Here is a 20,555-nt window from a genome sequence, read left to right on the forward strand (position 1 = left end):
GTCTGTTTCTCATTCTCACCATCTTCCTCTGACTGCCCTGCCTGTTTCTTCCAGACACATTCATTTTGGGGACCCCACCATCACCCCCTTCCTATTCCAGAGCCTGGAGTTCTCACTGCTGCTACTTGCTGGCATCTTTCCCCTCAGTGGTCCCCAAGCACCCGAGTACCTGTCCACCCCATGCCACGTTTCTCGATTCGTTGGAACACAGCAATTTCCTCATTGCCTGCAACTCCTTCCACTAAATGCATCTTCTTCCCTCCAGATGTGAGCAGAGCTCTTCAATGTGGCTGTTCACTGCTCGTTCATTCCTGAATCCCAGCTACATCCATCTGTACACCTCTGACTGTGTTAGAAAGTGGATCAAAGGGGATGGTGTACTAGTCAGGGTTCCCCAGAGACAGAGACAAAGACAGAGAGACAGAGAGTGACTGAGAGAGAGAGATCTAGTTGAAGGTTCAAGACTGTGGGCCTGGCAAGTCCACAGTTTGCAGGGCAGGCTGGCAGATGGGAGACCCTGGGAAGCACTGAGGTTACAGCTCTAGTCCAAAGGTGGTCTGGAGGCAGGAGTTCCCCTTCCTCATGTTCCCCCAGTTTGTTTTCTCTTACGGCCTTCACCTGGTTGGATGAGACCCACCCACAGTGATGTGTCGAGTCATTCAAGGACCATTTTCTGATTTTAAAAGCTTTAAATGTTTTTAATAAGGACTTTTAGCAGTTTAACAAGATAGAGCCAGCACCATGGAGTCCAACAGCTCCATCATCTAGAGGGTGGTCTGCTTTACTCAGCATAGTGACTCAAATGTTAATCTCATTCTAAAAACCTTCACAGTGACATCCAAAATAACATTTGACCCAATACCTGGGTACTGTGGCCTAGCCACATTGACACGTAAAATTATCCATCATAGATGGTGATCGTTGTAATAAAACCACTACATCATCCACACTTCCTGGAGCCTGAGCACTTCGCACACGCTACTTCATTCTGTGCTCATGGGAACCTTTCTGCTGAGGTTGTCCCGGGCATTCTCAAGTACATACATGACCAGATGCTGGGTCTTCATGGCAACAACACGGTCTCACCTCTGTTCAAACTGTGCTTTCCTTCCCCCGCAGGATGTACACCTTCAGTCTAGCCACGGACCTGAACTCCAGAAAGGACAGTGAAGCCAGCAGCAGATGCAATGGGGAATTTCTTCCACAAACGGCAAGGAGTCTTAGCAGCTTACAGGCCTTGCAGGTAATAAAACATTCCCTTTTTTCTTTTAAGTAAACTAAGCAAAACCACACTTGTATTAACTTCATGGTGGATGCAGCTTCCTGGGTGTAGCTTCTGTTCCACAGACACATCCTCCCTGCTGCCCTAGAGCACAGACCCAGGTGTATGTCAGCAAGGGAGCCTCCCACCGGTGCTGAGGTGCCAGGGGCTCCTGCCTTGGTCTGTCTGCTCTGGGCAGACAGGGAGCCACCCCTCCATAGCAGAGTGCCCCACCTTCGAGCTCTCAAGGCAGCTTCAGTCATGGCACCAGGACACGGGGCACAGAAGAGGCAGGGACACAGCGCTGCCCAGAATCCCAAGTTCTCACCCCATTCCCTCATTCATGAGCCAAGCGGCCCCCAAGATGTCACCTGCCCCGATGCTTTGGCCCCTCATCTTTTGAGGCAAAACTCTGCATAACCTGGGGGTTCAGCAGACTCAGGCCAGGGTCCAGGACACAGCAGGGCACCCCGAGCCGGCCACCCTCACGGGGCACATGCAGGAGTACAGGCGCCAGGCAGGGACACCAAGGAGCAGGCAGCCCCTCCCTGAAGGCAAACAAGTGACATCGCATCCGTGATCCCTGAAGATCTGAAGCTTCACTTTCCAGGGGCTGCACCTGCTGCTGGCTTTTGTCCGGTTGCCACAGTGGTGGAAATGCCTCTCTGTCCTTGTTGTTCCCAAATTCGCCCACCTGTGCTCTGCCATGTGCTGCACACGTTACTCTAGGATCTCTCATCCCTGCTACCCAGTGCCTCTCTGTCCTTGTTCCCAAATTCGCCCACCTGTGCCCTGCCATGTGCCACACATGTTACTTTAGGATCTCTCATCCCTGCTACCCAGTGCCTCTCTGTCCTTGTTGCTCCCAAATTCGCCCGCCTGTGACCTGCCGTGTGCTGCACACATTACTTTAGGATCTCTCATCCCTGCTATGCCCAGTCGACACAGGAGGCGCTGTTCCTGCCCCCTACCCATTTTACAGATCTAAAAACTGGGGCTCATGAAGGCTAGGAAGCTTGTCAGAGAGCACACAGACTCCTTCTGTGTGGGAGACCCTCACATCAGATGGGTGGTTAGACCCTCCCATCAGATTGTTGGCAGGATTACATGAGATGGGCCATCCAGTGCCCACCACGGCCAAGCCCCTGGTACAGAGAGACTGTTGTGCCCAGAGGGTGGAGTCGCAGGAGCCTGGTTTATTCCCTAGTCCCCAGGGCCCAGCCTGGTGCCTGGTCCATAAATCTCCAGAACAACCACAGGAAGGCCCTGCCGGGACTTGTCACTGGCTCTCTTTAAGGTCAACGCTCACCCTCTGTTAAGGATTGAATTGTGTACCTCCGAAATTCCTATCTCGAAGTGCTTACCCCCAGTCCACTCAATGTGATTGTATTTGTAGACAAGGCCTTTAAAGAGGTATTTAAGGTTAAATGAGGCAACACAGATGATGCAATCTGATCCAGTCTGACCGCTGCTCTTATAAGAAGAAGGAATGAGGAAACAGACACACACAGAGGAATGAGCCTGTGAGGACACAGGGAGGGGACGCCACCTGCAAGCCCCAGAGAGAGTCCTCAAGAGGAACCAGCCCTGGCAACGCCGTCATCTCTGACTTCCAGCCTCCAGGACTGTGGGAGAGAAAATTCCTTCTGTGGAAGCTGAACAGTCAACCCACACGCAGCGTCCCTGTCGCCATTGGCGCCTCCTGGCAGCTGGTGCAAATCAGGCCAAAGCTAAGTGGCCTTGGCAGGTCTTTGCTGCCTTGGTGGCTAGGTGAGGAGGCCTTTTCTTGAGAAATGAAGAATGTGTCTCTGAAGCTGGGTGTGTGTGAAATGGCAATCAGTGTTCACCATGTGAGAAAGGCCCAGACTTGGGAGAGCCGAGACTGCCCGGGGCTGTGGCCTGCTTTCCGGATTGAAGGAGGGGAAGAGCCTGGAATGGATGTCTCCGCTTGTAGCTCAGTCTGTGTCTAAACTGTGCTTTCAATGGGTGAAAACAGAACATGTGTCTGCCTGTGAAATGGCCCCCCTCACGTGGCCTTCTCTATAGGGATTTCATCCCTTCTCTATAATAAGAAAAGACAACTGGCTGCAGGTCTGGTAGAATGCACCTGCAGGAGGCAGAATCATGGCCCCAGAGATGACGCCCTAAGCCCGGGAACCTGTGCGTGTGACCTTATTAGGAAAGAGACCTTCTGCAGATGGGATTGAGTGGAGGGTCTTGAAATGGGGAAATGATCCTGGGTTATCCAGGAGGGCCCTGAACCCCATCACGAGTGTGCTGATGAGAGAAAAGCAGAGGGAATCTGATACAGCAGCAGAGAAGGCCATGCAGCCACAGAGGCAGAGACTGGAGCAATGCGGCCACAAGCCAAGGAATGCCTGGGGCCACCAGGAGCTGGAAGAGGCAAAGAATAAATTCTCCCCCAGAACCTCAGAGAGAGCACAGCCCTGCCAACACCCTGACTTTGGACTTCCAGCCTCCAGAGCTATGAGAGAATAAATGTCTGTTGCTTTGCACCACCCAGCCTGTTACGGCAGCCCCAGGACACCAATGCAGTACCTTCCATCTAGAGAATGTATGCAGCCCTGCCTCATTCCACAGGTCCCAGGGGTCAGTCCATTCCACTCCCCACAGGCCTTTCTTTTGCTTTATCATCATATTCCTGTGACAAAGCGCCACAGAAGAGCATTTAAAATGCTCTGAGCTCTTCCAGGAAGAAAATACCCCAAATCCAAAACTTCGGGGACTTTGTTACTGGGCAGAATGAGGTTCCAAGCACATGCGTGCTTTGCAACCTACGTGCAGATCAACTCTCTACGGGATAATGGACTAGGATGTTTTAATATTCATCTGGGATGGGGGGAGTGGGTGCTGCCTCTTGGTGTCAGTGGAGGCAACCTCTGCATAGCCACACTTCACAATTGCAAGACAGCAAGACAAACCTTCCCCTGAAGCTCTTCCCCAGGAGATGAGTGTTTCTATCCCCAAACAAACATCTGAAGTTCTCCAATAAGGGAAAACAACACTATTCACTTGGCCTTACTATCTATCCGTTGTGAAGACTCAGCCCCGTGACCCTAAGAAAGTGTTTGCATGGCAACTGCAAACATTCTCACCGGCTCACCAGTCCCACAGTTTATGCACCTACCAAATGTAGTCAGGGCCATCAAGAACCGTCTGGTCCCGATAAATTTCAGCAGCTGGAAATTCTGCATCGTCCAGGCCAGTGTGGACTTCACGAGGCATCCACAAGATCTGGCAGGAGCTGCCCGTGGTGCTGACCCCAAGAACGCTTGCAAGGCAGGTGAAATTGGCCCCCACCTTGCTTCCGGTGTCCTTTCATTCCCAGTAGTTTTCAATCACTTCCCAAGGTGCAGGGACACCACTGGGGACCACTCTTGCCAGAGCCAGTGGCCAGTTAGTGCAGACCCTTGAGACTAGATCACTGTTCACAGAAGCAAGTCCAGACAGGATGATCAGCTGCACTGGCCAGGTGGAAAATGAGTCCCTTCCTCCCTGAGGGTGTTTGGATGTTAAAGGCATTTGCGTTTTCCTCTCTAGGATTTGGGGGGAATCAGGGCGATGCTGGGGCTCATGTATGAGGTTTACACGGACAAGGCTCACCTCTCCTCACCTCTCTTCCTTACCCTGCTCAGTAGGAAAACACACACAAGAGCCGCCCTGTCATTTTAGCCTAGAGAGAGCTGTGTGGCCAAGAGGGAGCAGGGCAGGGATAGTGCCTGTCTGAGCTGCCTCCTGCCCAGGGGTCCTCCCTACCCTGTCCCTCCCTGGTTGCCTCGGCTCCAGGTAGGACTTGGTCCCCAGAAGGCCTTGCAGCCCACCTCGCGTGGCAGGCCCTGTGCGCTCTGCCCCCACCGTCTCTGTCGATGACTCATCTTTCCATGTTCATCTCTTGGCCCAGGAGGACCTGCAGCTCCCTAAAGCAGGGGTGCTGTGCACTGCAGCTTCATGTTCCAGCATGTGACACGCTCCCTCCTGTGGTGCCGTGTCACAGGGAGGCTGAGGCACAAGGCCTGGGTGCCAGAGGGCAGCACCACTGGGCCTGTGTTGCTGCAGGGGTCCCCACCTCTTGCTCTGAAATGGACCCCCCTGGATAGCCTGGGCCTGGCTCTGGGGCTGGGAATGTAGGTGTGGGGCCAATGTCAGCTGGCACAATAGTGCCCTCCAGGGAAGCAGCCAAGACTGGTGTCTCCCTCCAGGGTCCTGGTATAAGGCTTACGCTCCACGCAGCTGTCCTGGTGGCCTCTAGCTGGCTTGGCCCCTACAAGTCTGCTCTCTGGTCCCAGGGGACCATCCTCAGCTCTCATTCACTCTCTCCATCTCATTTACAGTGGGTTCCTCTCAAGGCTAGCACCTCCACTTGATCAGCCCTGCACAGCATGGGGAGAAGGATGGCCCAGCCCCCTGAAGGCAGAGCCCCCCCAACACCATCCCACACAGAGGAGGCCCCTCCCAAAGGATAGCCGGCCTCACTGCCCCAAGCATGACCCTTGGGCTATTTCCCCAAAGCACAGGCTTCCCAGAAACAGGGCGGGCATAAGCTGTGTGACTGTGAGGCTCTAAGGCCATCCTGGGGCTGCCTGAGGCCAGGGAAGAAGGTGCCAGAGAGCTGCTGTCCCCGGCTCGAAGCTGCTGGCCACCACCAAAGCCAGTCTCATGCCAAGAAGAAATAAATTAACTATAAAATACTGTTTTCCTCTAGCATTCAGCCAAACAGAGAATGACCAGCTATGGGAAAACAGCAAGGGGATGGATGAGGGCTTCTCCACTCAGTGCTCAGAAGCAGAACTCATACCTGGAAGCCATAAAAGGACTGCCCCTCAACATGTCAACACCAGGGCAGTCCTGCAGGGCTTCTCAGAAGAAGTGTGCCAGCAGGAGAGGAGACTGGATATACAGATAGATAATCTATATTATAACAGTATGCATTATAATATAGATAGGGATAATGTCCTAAGACATCTCTGTGGGAATGATAAGGACTTAGAAAAGACAGAAAAGTAGAGAAACAGATGTGTGTCATGGTGGGGGCCAATCCTGTCTCTTTTCATTTCCTTGATGTTAGACTGCCCAGAAAATAGAACATCAGAAGAAATTGAAGAGATTGCCAATTTCACATCCTCTTTCATTCTAATAATTTGGGCAAAATGGGCTGAGCTATTGACTAACGAAGGAAGAGATTCCCTCCCAGTTGCTGGATGACTGGGAGAGCTGCTGTAGGTGCAAGTCCAGTGAGTTGAATGTTAAACTGTGTGTGCCTTGCTTCCTGCCCAGGCCACCGTTGAAAGGAAGAGCGTGCTGGTGGTTCGCCATGGGGAGAGAGTGGATCAGATCTTCGGGAAGTCGTGGCTGCAGCAATGCTCCACTCCTGACGGTAGGTCACGCTTAGGCGGGTCTACGGACAGAAACACTATAGATCTGACCAATGAGATCTCCTTCTCAATGACCTTACATGGCACCAGATCCGCTGAGGCACCAGTCTGTAGAATGACCATGGGTAGACTGTATATGTGGAAATATGCATCTTCCTGCTACATCTGCTACATCTTCCTCCAGGGGAGTTCCATGTATGCATCTGAGTGTGTGTGTTGTCTGTAAGAATCTTCCGTCAACTTCTCTGTGGATGATGGAGGAATGGTTCTCAATAGGAAGCAGGTCCACTAGTGTGAATGCTTGGACAGGTCTTTTCATCCCTGCAGCACATATGTAGCATTTCGTTAGTGAATGCACCCTGACCTGTGATCTCTGACCCTGCCACTTCTGGCACACGCTGTACCTCTCAGTCTCATCTCTGAACCTCTCCAACCTAATCTTGACTGTTGTAATTCTTGGCTATGCTGCTTAACAGATGGATGTATTCTTGAACATGCCTCCAGGGCACCCCAACTTTGCTCCTTTGAATGCCAGGAAGTAAGAACAGTGCTTATAAATACACATACCCACAAGCCAACCTCTGTACTTATGATCAATGTCCACATCAGTGCTCATCTCCTAATAGGAAGCCTATAGTGTCACAATTTCTAAGCCATGACCCATTACATAAATTAAGGCATTGAACATAGTGACAAAATCAATTCACAGTTGCTAGGTTAGCTGAACCCTTTCGGGATCCCTCTCCAGAAGCCCAGCAGACCCAAGAAAGTGGGAAATGAGTAGGGAAAACCATTGGCAGATGACAACCACACACTAGAAAAGATTCTGAGCAGATAGCATCATGATCAAACATATTTCCAAGAACTCACAGAGCTAATAATATGGTCGCCTCTATAAAACAAGGTCAAGTAAAGATACAAGAGCTTAAAGAAGCAACGATAAGACAATAGGCAGCTATCAGGATGCATTAACAAACATATAAGAAACTTTCTTGGAATAAAACAATTTTTTAGCTATTGAATTACTGAAACTATAGATTGAACTGACACACCATGTCCATGGTGGGGAGAATCAATACAAAACAATCAACACCAAAAATACTTATTGGACTTCATAGAAAAAGAAAAAATATTTGGTCATCTGGACAAAAGATCAAGTCACTTATAAGGGAAAATATTTTAAAGGCACTGGAAATTCCCAAATGAAAGGAAACTCCTGGTGGATCTTTTCCCAAGGTAGAGCGGCCCTTGATAAAGTGAAGAATGACATCTAGTTTGTCTGCATTTTATATATTTCAAGGTTTAATAAATCACAATGAGGTATAGCCACATCCTCCTCCAAGGTAACCAACCTCAGGGGGCCCCTCACCTCACCCCCTATTCCACACAGACTCTGCTCCCATCGGGACCTGACCTTGGCCCACATCCTTGTCATCTCCTGAGCTCTGCCCTCTGCCTCCAGAATGATCACAACTAAAGTGTCAATGACAGCAAAATACCTAAATGGAGTGTCTTGACATTTTGGTGGGGATCGCAGATGCCTTTGAGAATACAATAAAATCGATGGACTTTCTCTCTGATTTTAAAACTACCTTTCCCAACAGCTAATGCTGGCGTTGAATAAACACCTCTAATTTTAAACAAGAGTCTCTGCCCGTGGAAATCCCAGGGAGGGAGTCTTCAGAAAACTCCTACATGGAACCTAAAACATAGGCATGAAAAATAGCCATTGCCCCCCACTGACCCCTGCTGCCTCCCACTGCTCCCCCACTCTGGGTTTGTGCAAGGCAGCGGGCCAGGATGAAAGGGCCTGGCATATTCCAGGGTGCAAAGGGCAGGGCCTGCTATGTATGGCAGAGCAGGTCTCAGGAAGGTCAGTGTGGCTGCTGGAACCTACTAGTAGCCAGGAGGCTTGGGGTCCCTTTGGAGAATGTGAAGGCAAAGCAGAGTGCACTGGAGGGTGCAGTGTGTCGTGGTGCCCTGTGTGAGGATAATCAGTCACCCTGACATGACACCAGCCCCCCGACTTGTTGGCCACTCCCTCTTGCACCAGACGTTGGGGTATGGGTGTTACCTCACTGACTCCTCACAATTGCTACTCTTTCCCTGTTTTTTACTAATAAGAGAGATGAAATTATTTGCTTCTAGTTGCACAGTGAGGAGATGGTGATGCCAGGATTTGCCACCAGACTGTCAGATCTTAGAACTCAAGGTCAAACTCCATGTGAACCCTGACACCAGGCAGCCTCTGGTGGGAGAGAGTCCCAGTGAGCCCACCTGGCTTCCGGCCTGGCTTCAAGCAGTTGACTAAAGAATGCACAACACAGGCATCTCCAGTTCAAGCACTCTGTCCCCTGAGCAAGAAGGATACGTTTAAAGCTAGGGAGATGGATCATTGATGGCAACTTCAGATACTTACCGAGTTATGCTAAACCAGTCATGGAGATACTTTATCAGGTTCTTTATCATGAAAATGTAGGAGTGAATCTTCGTGGGGCATTTGGGGAGGACAAAGAGGTTTGCATAGTTCCTGGGGCTGAAACTTAAGTTTTCTGCGTTTGAGAAAATGTTGTGTGCACAGCCGAGTAGCACTTTCTTCTCAAATGGAAGCCACGTTGCAGAGCGTATTCAGAAACAACACAGTTGACAATAGTTTCTATAATAACCTTGCTGTTAGAGTGGGTCTTGGTCTTGGGGGTTTTGTGGAACAAATCTGTACTAACTTGATGAAACTGAACATCTGATGCTTATTTATACTTCAGGGAAATACTACAGGCCAGACCTGAACTTCCCTTGCAGTCTGCCCAGACGAAGTCGTGGGATCAAAGACTTTGAAAACGATCCCCCATTATCATCGTGTGGCATTTTCCAGTCCAGAATTGCAGGTATGTTTGAGGGCTGTATGGTAGGAAAAGTAACAATAACAGCAACAGTGATTACGGTTAACAGGTATCCAGCCTGAGTCCTAGCTACACACCCTTTGATACAGTGTTAGCTTTGTCTCCAGTCTGTTGAGGAGGCTGGGGCACAGAGAGGTTAAGCAACTTGCCCAAAGTCACACAGCAAGAAAGTGGCAATGCAGAGGTTTGATCTAGGAATGGATGATTCAGGAAGTTGGGAGGAATGACAGACAGGCATAGAGAAAATGAGAGAGGGGAGGAAAAATCAACAACCACTATATGCACCAAGGAGCTTACTTTACAATGGAAAACCACATCCTCTCATTGGTTTTATTTCAAAATCTGTCACTTTGGGCTTCTGTTTCATGTCCGGCGGTTCTGCTTCTACGTGACTGAGGTTTTTTAAACAGAAGAGACCACTGAGTTCATCAAGTCTTCATTTCCTAAATTCAGAAAATGGGATCCAGAGAAGCAAGTTACACCAATGGTTAATTGCAGAGACCCCCATGGCACACTCTCTCAGGCCCCCACCCAGTGGTGTGCTCAGAAATGTTTAGCCACCTGCTCTGGGCAGGGTGGGAAGCCCGAGTAATAGAGTTACAGAGTCATAGAATTATAGTTATAGGACTTGCCGAGTGCAGTGGTGAGAATACTGCACTCCCTGACAGCTGATTCCAGGCTCCCACTGTGAGGTCCCAGGACGATGAGTCGGGAGGAGACGGTGGTCCCAGGCCTCTGTCCCTGGCTCGTAGGTGACATATTTTGTCTTCCTCTCCTCTTCTCCGCATGTCTTTGTGCACAGATTTCCCCTTTTAGAAGGATACTGTCATACTGGATTAGAACCCACCCTAATTTAATTGATTGAGGTGCACACCCTTATTTTAACTTACCACTCTATAAAAATCCTGTGTCTAAATGAGTCACATTCTAAGGCACCAAGGGTGAGGACTCTCACATGTTTTGCAGGGGAGGGGACACAGTTGAACCCAGAAGAGCCTCCACTGGAACGTCGCTCACCAGCTTTGGGGCTGTGCAATTTTTGTGCCGTAGGGACTCCCATATTTCCCTGAGAGCAGGGCTTCCAATATCACAGGGGGAAAGGCGGTGTACAGGCTTGTCCTTCCACGAGCCGCAGTGGGTCTTGAGTTTTCTCAAATGACCACAAATGTGAAGCCCGGCCCCTTTCTGAACTCACGGTGGTGCAAATCCAAAGCCTAGGCCCACAGGGCTGCTTCTCCACTGGGGGTCTTAAAGCCTGAAGTCAAGGTCTCTGTTGGACTGAATTTCCACTGGGAGCTCAAGTCTCCTTCCAGACTCATTCTACTGTTGGCCAAATTCAGATCCTTGCAGTGGGAGGACTGAAGTCTGTTCCTTGCTGGCTATTAGCTGGGGGCTGCTCCCAGCTCTAGGGGCTGCCCACATTCCTTGCCATGCGGTCCCCTCCATCTTTGCAGCCAGCAATGGAGAATGTTTTGCTGAATCCTTCTCACTTTGCAGTTCTCTTTTTTCCATGACTGGCTGGAGATAATCACTGCTTTTAATGGGCTCACCAACTTGATCAGCCCCACCCACCTTGGATCCCCTCCCTTCTGCCATAGGATATAACCGTCCCAGGAACAACAGATCATCCTGGTCACAGGTTCCGCCCATACTTGGGGGCTATGCAGGGTGTGTCACACTAGGGGGTGGAAACCAGGAGCCCTTTGAGGACCCTGCCTACCACAGGGAGCACATGGCTCTTCTACCATAGGAGGCTAGGATTATAAAGGGGCATTTTCTGCCTTTTTCACTATTTTCCAGGGGACGCACTACTGGACAGTGGTATCAGAATCAGCTCTGTGTTCGCCTCCCCAGCCCTCCGCTGTGTGCAGACAGCCAAACTCATCCTGGAAGGTCAGTGAGAACCTCGGTGAGCTTCTCCTACTGCCTTGATCTTGTGGCTGTTCTCCAAGGGGAGTGGGAAGGGAGTGGAGGTGGAATTGGATGACTGGCAATGAATGCCCACACCAAAGTTATCAGGCAGGTATGAGCCAGCCCTCCAAGGATGCTGGCAGGCACGCTGAGTCCATGAGCGTGTCTGGAATACTAGGACCGTCAGACCAGTAGGGGCTGGGATAGCTGAATGCCAGGGCCTGTCCTCACACAGTTTCTCTTTGGCCTCCGTCAGCTAGACATTTTAAAAATATACCTGGAAAGGAGGATTCGAAAACCTTGAGAGCTGGGAACAGCTGCTATGGTTCCTTCTAAGTCTGAAATGCATGACCTTTCCCAGGCCAATGCACTGGGCCAGTGGAGCTGTCCAGCATCCTCAAGGGCTGATATGTGTCAGGAAGTCCTGGGCAGACGCTTCTGCAGCTCCCATCGACGGGAAGAAGAAAGTTTCTGCCCAGAGGAGAGCAGCCTGTCCCAGAGGCCTGAGCTCTGCCTTCAGCCTGAACCCTGTCCTGCTCCTCTTTGTCTGGGAAGAGGGATGAGATCTCCGTCCCCAGGCAGGGACTGGCTGTGGCCAGGAGCACGGGTGACATGGGAGAGGGCATGTGACCTCCATGGTGACAAGGGAGAGGGCAGAGCACACAGACGCGGATGCAGCAGGAGGGCAAATGTCGGGGACAGGGCTTGCCTCGACTTTCTCAGAGACCTAGGAAGTCAGGCCACCAGCAGAAAGTGGGGGCAGGAACTGTGGGAAGTTTGGAGTGCGCTAAAGGTATGAATGACTGTCAGGGAGAAGGGGCCCAGGTCATGGGCTGGGAGATGCAGGGTGACCGCTGGGCAGCACTCAGAGCCCATCCACAGTTTGTGAGCATGATAAACTCATGCTCCATTTAAACAATGGAGATGCATTAGCCGGACTAGGGGGTCTCTTCCAGCTTAGACCGGGAGTGGGTGGAGAGTGGGATGCAGCCAAGGGTGGGGTTGAGCTGTGAGTACAGGGGAGCCAGAGGGAATGGGAAGACTTGAGGGCATAGTGAGGGGGTGACCGTGCCCATGGACTTCCAGCTAGGTCAGCTAGGAGGCCGAGCACGGGGGAGGTGAGTGCAGGAGAAAGGAGGTGATCTGAGTGAGGGTCAAGATCCACGAAGGGGGCTGTTTGGAGACAGCAGAGTTTGGCACTGCACCATGGCAGGGCTGCCGTGGCTGGAATGACAAGTTCCAGGTGGAAGGAATGGGTGCTCAAGGCAGGGAGGAAGCCGTGTCCTGCAGGACAGGGGCAGGAATGGAGGGGCCATGGAGGAGCCATCCCGCAGATGGTGGTCTTGCTGGGACTTGCACATGGGGCCACATCAGAGCTGGGGCCATGACCGGTAGGAGCTGTTGGGACAGTAGTGGATCCATCGCACACGTGTGCATTGCCGGTTCCCATGTCCTCAGATCCCCTCTACCCCGTCAGAGAGGCTCCCTCAGAGCACCTTCAAATCCAGGTGCCCAGGAAGCCCTGGCCAGGAGCAGACCTGACTCTACCCACAGAGCCTCTCAGGCTCATCATTCCTGTCCTGTGCTCTCCTGAACCTTCCATCCCATAATCCAGTCCTAGTTTCATGAGGCACAGAAATCCATTTTATCAGCATGGAGCATCCATGATCCACCTTCCATGCACTTAAAAATGTCGAGACACTTTCTGCCCACCTCAGTCTTGCAACTTCATCCTTTCATTTCCCTCCCAATTGTGGCGCAGGACCCCAGCCCCCTGCACAGCATCTCAGGTCACGAGACAGAAATGCAGATTTATTTCACTTTGCCTTGGAGGTTCCCATGTTCATTGCATCGCCACCCCTCTGGGCTCTCAATGAGCCCAATTAAGATCAAAGAACAATATCAGCTTATTTGACCAAACCACGAAAGGACTCAGGAATCCCCAAAGGCCTGACGGCAGTGTAGCCAGAGGCCAGAGGCAGCTCCACCAGGAGGGCAAGCAAGGCTTCCACAGTCCTTGTCCCTCCTCACAATGCTTGCATGCACATACACATACCACACACCACACACACCACATACACACCACATGACACACACACACACCACACATACCACATACCATACACATACACCACACACACCACACACACCACACGCCACACATACCACATGCCATACACACACACCACACACACCACACGCCACACACACCACACACCACACGCCACACACATACCACACGCCATACACACACACCACCCACATGCCACACGTCTCACACACACACACCACACACACCACATGCCACACACACACACCACACGCCATACACAGGCACCACACACCACACAACACACACACACACACCACATACACCACACACCACACACATACCACATGCCACACACACACACCACATGCCACACACAACCACACACGCCACACACACACCACATGCCACACACACACCACACACCACACACCATACACACACACCACACACACACACCACATGCTACACACACACACCACATGCCACACACACACCACACACACCCACACACACCACACACACCACACACACCCACACACCGTGCACCCACACACACCACACACACACAGCACACACCGCAGGGAGGAGTCAGGGAGGACTTGGGGGCCTGGTTGATGGGGAAGGACTCGGGGGCCTGGTTGATGTGGGAGGACTAGGGGATCTGGTTGATAGGGGAGGACTCAGGGGCCTGATTAACTTGCTTTAACTCTCTTTTCTAAGCATGCTTGATGAAAGAGCTCCTTCCATGGACCTAAATCACATTTGAGGAATTAATTTTATGCCCAGCATTTGAGTTCCCAGTGAAAACATTCAGGTCCTTTTTTCCACTCAAAAAGAGGTGGCCTTACTTTATGGCTCTTCCTTTAATTAAAATATAAAATGCTTGGGAAGTGTGAGTTGCAGGGAGTCAGAATGTTCCAGAAGATGGCTCCTTCCATTGTTCACCTCTTGCCCAATCTGTGTAAGTGTTTATCAGGAAAGGGCCTCATGAGGCCAACATTCCTCAAGATGGGTCACATCTTGTCCACTGATCCCTGGATCCGCCATGTTGAAGGATGCAGCCGGTGGGCTGGTTTCGTGGGTGCTCAGGTGAGCCCCAGCATGAGCCTGCTGCCTGGGACATTCACCAGCTCTTGGGAGACTCTGGTCCTTCCTGGCACACAGGGGGCCATCTCTCCTCTGATACCTTCCCACTGCTCATCAGTTTTGACCTCAGAAATAGCATGGCTATTCCTAATCACAGAACGGTATTTGCCAAGAAGAAAATCACACTGTTTAAAAGGTATGATTTAGACTTGTGTGTGACGGTCTAAGATCTAAACGGAGACTTATTTATGCAAAGTCAGGGTGGATGTTGAGGATGATAAACACTTGTATTCTGTTGAGTCCAGAACTCAAACTGGAGAAAAAAATCAAGATACGAGTGGAACCTGGAATCTTTGAATGGACAAAATGGGAAGCTGGAAAAACCACCCCAACCCTCATGAGCCTGGAAGAGCTGAAAGAGGCAAATTTCAACATCGACACTGGTTACAGGTATGCTGTTCTAAAGTTCTCTGCCACTGGGGCTTTTCCAGTTCTTATTAAGGGAAAATGTCATGACACTGTTAAAGTGGTAAGAAAGACTTTATTCAAGAGGGACTGCTGCAGTGGGGTTTTGCAGCAGGGGAGAGAGGTGAGGCTCAACTCCGAATACAAGGAAAAGTGGGGAGTTATAGTCACAGAGCAGGGTGGGAGTTGGTGGATGGGAAATTCCTGAGAAGGTGGGTCATTCTTGTGAAACTAACCTAAACGGGGACTCTTGCTAAAAGCAGGCCAAGGTGATCAGACATCACCTGGGGGGGTGGTAGAGGACAAAGAACTTGATCAGATTTCGAGGGTAAGAGGTTCTTGCTAAATTCACTCTGCAAGAACAGACACAGAAGTCCAAGGGTCAAGACCTCATCAAGAAGAAGGTTCAGAAGAGCTGGACTGGAGTTTGATCAAGGAGAGAGCCTTTGTCATTCTCCACCCATGTCTGACTCTACCATCACAGAGCCCTCCTGGTGTTGAGTAAGAATGTGTGCTGGAGATTGACTGTCAGTGCTTTGCCAGTTTCCAGCACAAAACTGGAGCCTCCCTGTTGACCACGAGCCTGCCTGGAGGGAGAGCCATCCTGGAAGAACATTCTCCTTCCCCAGCTAACTGCAGCCGTGCCCTCCTAATCCCTACCAAAGGGCCAGGGCAGCAGCCTCTCCATCTCCTCCTTCCAGGCCCGCATTTCCCCTGTCTGCCCTCTTGCCAGCCGAGAGCTACCAGGAGTACGTGGACAGGTGCACGGCGAGCGTGGTGCAAATCGTCAACACCTGTCCGCAGGACAGTAAGTGCCTCACCATCCTCTGTATGAACAGCCCCTGGGGCTTGGGGAATTATCTCTGAGATGGAAATTGGCCAATTTTCTGAACCGATGAATGCCCCCACTTCCCCTGCCCCCCACCCCCCATTCTCCAGCAACCAAGTGTTCATCACCACTGCTACTGCTGCAGTAACCAGGTGCATAGACACGCACTCCCCTGCCGCCCAGGCCCCGAGACCCCCCAATCCTGGTACTGAGTGCTGATGGGACCCAGGCCAGCAGGGTCAGCACAAACCACCCGTGTCTAAGGGATTCGAGTCAGCTTCCTGGGAAACAAAAGAGACAGAGAGAAAGAACAACCAACTTCCAGCTGGAGCCCCCTTCCCTGACCATCACACGGGTCTCCTAATCCTCCCATGTTGCTTTGTCCTGGATGAAGCACATGCAGAAGCGCTGGCTTCCCACACCTTTCCCCGAGCTGGCAGGGACACACGCGTCACCTGAGCGAGGCCCACTCGGCCTGTGGTCCCAGGTGTTCTTATCTAAAGCAGGAGTCATAGCAGGCTCGTGTGATAAAACCACCGGCTGACCTTTCTCAAGTGAATCAGGTCTGGCCTGGGTGGCAGCCACCGCTACATCCCAGTCTGTGGCTGACGGGACCCAGGCAGCCGGCCACCACAGGGGTGGCTCAGCTCACTTCCTAGGCCTCCCTGAGGCTGGTGGGCAGCTGCTGAGTACAGGGGAATCCACGAGCGAGGGTGGGATGCAGGCATCACTAAGCGGTTACCAGCCACACTACTTCTAGCCCAGGGGTCTCGCCAGGCTTCGGGGCACTCTGAGGTAGCTCTGCCCCCACCAATTTGGGGACCCTGGTCTAATAAAAGGTGCTCTCTGGGGCTGCTTTGACCCGGAGGTGTTCTTATTTCACACAGCGGGCGCCATCCTCATTGTGAGTCACGGCTCCGCGCTGGACTCCTGCACGCGGCCACTGCTCGGGCTGCCGCCCCGGGAATGTGGGGATTTTGCCCAGCTCGTGAGAAAGGTACGTGCCCACTCTTGGCTCTTTGGGCCACAAAGTCAAGCACCCCGAAGACACAGGTTTACCACATCCACTTCTCGGAATGAAAACAAGTGTCTGGCTGGCCCAGGGCCACCAGGATCCACGTGCCCCTGGAGACTGTTCCCACCTGCTCTTGTGCAAAGGGCGACTTCGGGCCGGGGCTGGTGGATAGGTCAGTCATCCTCATCATCATTGGTCACTTGCTGATTTTTTACCCATCAGCTCACGCCATAACCCCTTGCAGTGCTCATAGAAAAACAGACAGTCGGCCGGGCGCGGTGGCTCACACCTGTAATCCCAGCACTTTGGGAGGCCGAAACGGGCGGATCATGAAGTCAGGAGATCAAGACCATCCTGGCTAACATGGTGAAACCCTGTCTCTACCAAAAATACAAAAATTATCCAGTCGTGGTGGTGGGTGCCTATAGTCCCAGCTACTTGGGAGGCTGAGACAGGAGAATGGCGTGAACCTGGGAGGCGGAGCTTGCAGTGAGCCAAAATCATGCCCCTGCACTCTAGCCTGGGCTACAGAGCGAGACTCCATCCCCCCAAAAAAAAGAAAGAAAGAAAAACAGACAGTTCAGAAAGGAGTAAGCAGTTTGGATGAGGAGGGAAGAAACAACTGTAGTACTCACTTCTGGCCTCTTCTGGGGACCTGGGGCAGGGTGGCCGATGGATGAAAAGGAGCCCTTTGATCCTCTTGCCCTTGGAGTCACCCAGCACGGAACAAGCTTGAGCTGGTTGTAGCTGTCAGAGTGCTCAGATGCTGGCAAGGGCCTTGTGAATGACAAACAGAGGATAACTCACAAGTGGCATTTTGAACAACCTTGATTATCACCCAGCAAAGCGAGAGGGTGACATCCAGTCCATGGGTGAATTGAGGCAGGCAAACTCAGGAGTGTAGATCCCACCCCAGTCCCAACCCTTCCCTGCAGATCTACTCAAGGCTGGACTCCCCATGGTCCTGATCTTTTTGTGACATTCATGAGTCCATTGGTCGGTGCCCAGGCAGCACGTGCAGCATGGACAATGCCTGGCATTGGAGGTGCTTGAGCTCCTGACCTGGTTTCTTCACACAGCACTGCCACAGGACCACACTGGCCACAGCTTGTTTGCCATAATTTGTGGGCAAGAGAGGGTGTTGCTGAGTCCTCCCAAGCGTTCGGGGGCTTCAGAGGAGCCCAACTCCCAGGCCCAGTCCAGTGACACCAGCCAGGCGCCTGCAGGAGGGGTTAGGTCTCTAGCTGCACCTGCCTCAGCAGCTGGATGAGAGCTTACGCACACGAGGAGCATGCCTGCCACGGGTCATTGTCACTCAGCAAGTTGGCATCAGACACCCGAATCTCCCTTTCTTGCTCCATTTTCCTCTGCACCTGAGTAGAAACAGGCTTCCCCGGCAGTGTCTCCAGGGTGGTGTGTCCCAATTATGATCCAGATGTTTCCAAGCGCTCTGGGTTCCTGAGCCACCAGGTGAGCATTGTCCAAACAGGGCCGCTCAACCTCCCCAGGCTGCACTGGTAGAGGTCTGCGTGGATTTTCCTGGGGACTGTCCAGGCAGCCCAAGCACCACCTGCTCCCAAAGCGCTGCTTTTGCTTCTGCAAATGGTTCTTCCACACACGTGCTCTGATACATCCCTCCTGTCCCTACCCGCCTTCCCACAGCCCCATATACACACACCAAGCCCCCAGCCCCAGGCGCTCCTGGGGGTCCCTGTAACCAAGGGTGGCAGCACGGCACACGGCAGCTGCTGACAATTCCCCAAACCCATGAGCCTTTGTGGCCAAAGCTCCACCGGCTCCTTGGACCCTTCACCCCCTTCCATAGATGCCAATTGGGAACTTCCAGGCTCCTGGACTTGCTTATGCTGATCACGTGGTGTCCACCCTGCCCCCACCCCAAAATAAGCAGGACTTGCTCATGCGTATCAGAAAACGCAAAGGGGGCTCTGCCAAAAGATAGGCCCCCAAATCAGGGCAGCTGGAAACGGAGCACTCAGGACCCTCCCCAGCCAGCCCATCACCACCCCCCGCCCACAGCCTCTACAAGCACGAGGAGAGAATCGCCCCAGAGTCAACACCAGCCTCGCTCGAATCCCCCTGCCCGTTGGCATTTTTGTAAATTTCATCTGCCTGAGGAATTTCTAGACGTTAGAAAGAGGACGGAAAGAAAGAAAAGCAAAAGACAAAAAAAAGGCTTCACCACAAAGCTTTGTTCCCACACATCCATTTCACAGATGAAGGGATGGAGGTCTAAAGGTTCACTTTGTGCTTTTCTTTTGGGTCTGAAAACTCAATGTCTGTGTCTTTTTGTGATGCTGAATGTGAGAACATGAGCCACTCCTTAAGTGGTGGACAGCAATCTCCACCTCAGCCTGCAGACCTTTGTGGTGGGGGTCGTTCTACGCATTGTAGGATGCACCACCTTGTAGGACCTCTGCCTGCTAGGTGTCGGCAGCACCTCCATCCTCAGTTGTGACAATCAGAAATGTCTCCAGAATTACCCAGTGTCCCCTGGCTAGGGGACATCCCCCATGGGGCACCGCCTGGGCAGATGTTGGTGCCGTTTGATGGTGGCAGTGCCAGTCTGGGCAGTCACAGACCCTCCAAAATAGAGGAGTGCCTGACCATTGGCTTTGGAGATAGTCTGAAGTTGATGGACTTGTAAGATATTAACAAGTGATTTAAAACTCCGTTCTAGATCCCTTCCCTGGGCATGTGCTTCTGTGAAGAAAATAAAGAGGAAGGAAAATGGGAGTTGGTGAACCCACCGGTGAAGACCCTGACCCACGGGGCGAACGCAGCATTTAACTGGAGGAACTGGATCTCAGGCAACTGAGAGCCATGGTGATGTTCTCATAACCTCAGAGTGGAGAGGCAGAGACCACGTGCAGAGGCTAGAAGATGCTCTTTCCAGAGGCGTCTTAGTCTCACCCAATGTGATTTGTAAAAGCACAAGACGCACTTTTATATTCCGGAATATTTCCCTCCGGCTTTCGCCTTTGTAACTCCCATCTGTGGACCCATCCTCCACCAGCTCAGCTGTGGGGAGCACAGGGCAGATGGCTGGGTGAGGACACCCCCCTGCAGCATGTACACTGAGTGTCTGCAGCGGGGGACACAACTGCTCGGGACTCTAAATTCCAGGAATTAAAGACTCACCACAAACGAAGGATCTAACCACTTCATTTTCCATGGTCTGATCATTAAATTCCCAATCGTTTCTTCTTTTTCTGCATCCGTCACTCTTTAGCCATATCCACATGGGCTAAAACAGGTGTAATAGTCAATACAATGGGCCCAGAATACCGTCTACGAGCTCAAAACTGGGTTGCTGTTCAGTGCTGTCAACACTCACGTTACTATGTCTCTGTGGTTGCTGTAACCAATGACCACAAACCTGGTGGTCATGGAAAGAACACAAAATTCATACACACACACACGCACATACACACACGCACATATGCATACACACACAGGCACACACGTGCACGCACACACACAAATACATCCACATACACATGTGCACACAGATGCACACGCACGCATGCACACATGTAGGTACACAAGCATGCACACACACATACACATACAAACATATGCATACATGCACGCATGCAGACACATACATGCACATGAGCACAC

The 20,555-nt window shown here is 51.8% G+C and overlaps 1 protein-coding gene across 8 annotated transcripts in view; it reads left to right on the forward strand.

Moving 5' to 3' along the window:
* UBASH3A (ubiquitin associated and SH3 domain containing A) overlaps positions 1 to 20,133 on the forward strand; it is a 44,892-nt gene extending 24,759 nt beyond the window's left edge. For 2 of the 8 annotated variants that reach the window (XM_030914662.1, XM_030914663.1), the window contains 8 exons: positions 1,120 to 1,243; positions 6,557 to 6,656; positions 9,417 to 9,539; positions 11,355 to 11,447; positions 14,910 to 15,054; positions 15,613 to 15,877; positions 16,767 to 16,895; positions 19,612 to 20,133. In XM_030914662.1, coding sequence (XP_030770522.1) covers positions 1,120 to 1,243; positions 6,557 to 6,656; positions 9,417 to 9,539; positions 11,355 to 11,447; positions 14,910 to 15,054; positions 15,613 to 15,877; positions 16,767 to 16,895; positions 19,612 to 19,749 — 1,117 coding nt within the window. In that variant the 3' untranslated portion in view covers positions 19,750 to 20,133. Of the gene's footprint in view, positions 1 to 1,119; positions 1,244 to 6,556; positions 6,657 to 9,416; positions 9,540 to 11,354; positions 11,448 to 14,909; positions 15,055 to 15,429; positions 15,878 to 16,766; positions 16,896 to 19,611 lie in introns of those variants that run through there. The other 6 variants (XR_004052652.1, XM_030914665.1, XM_030914664.1 and 3 more) reach the window with 6 other exon arrangements.
* The last annotated feature ends 422 nt before the right edge of the window (positions 20,134 to 20,555 follow it).

This window comes from Rhinopithecus roxellana, chromosome 13 (assembly GCF_007565055.1).
Source record: "Rhinopithecus roxellana isolate Shanxi Qingling chromosome 13, ASM756505v1, whole genome shotgun sequence".
In the NCBI taxonomy this organism is placed as follows: Eukaryota; Metazoa; Chordata; class Mammalia; order Primates; family Cercopithecidae; genus Rhinopithecus; species Rhinopithecus roxellana.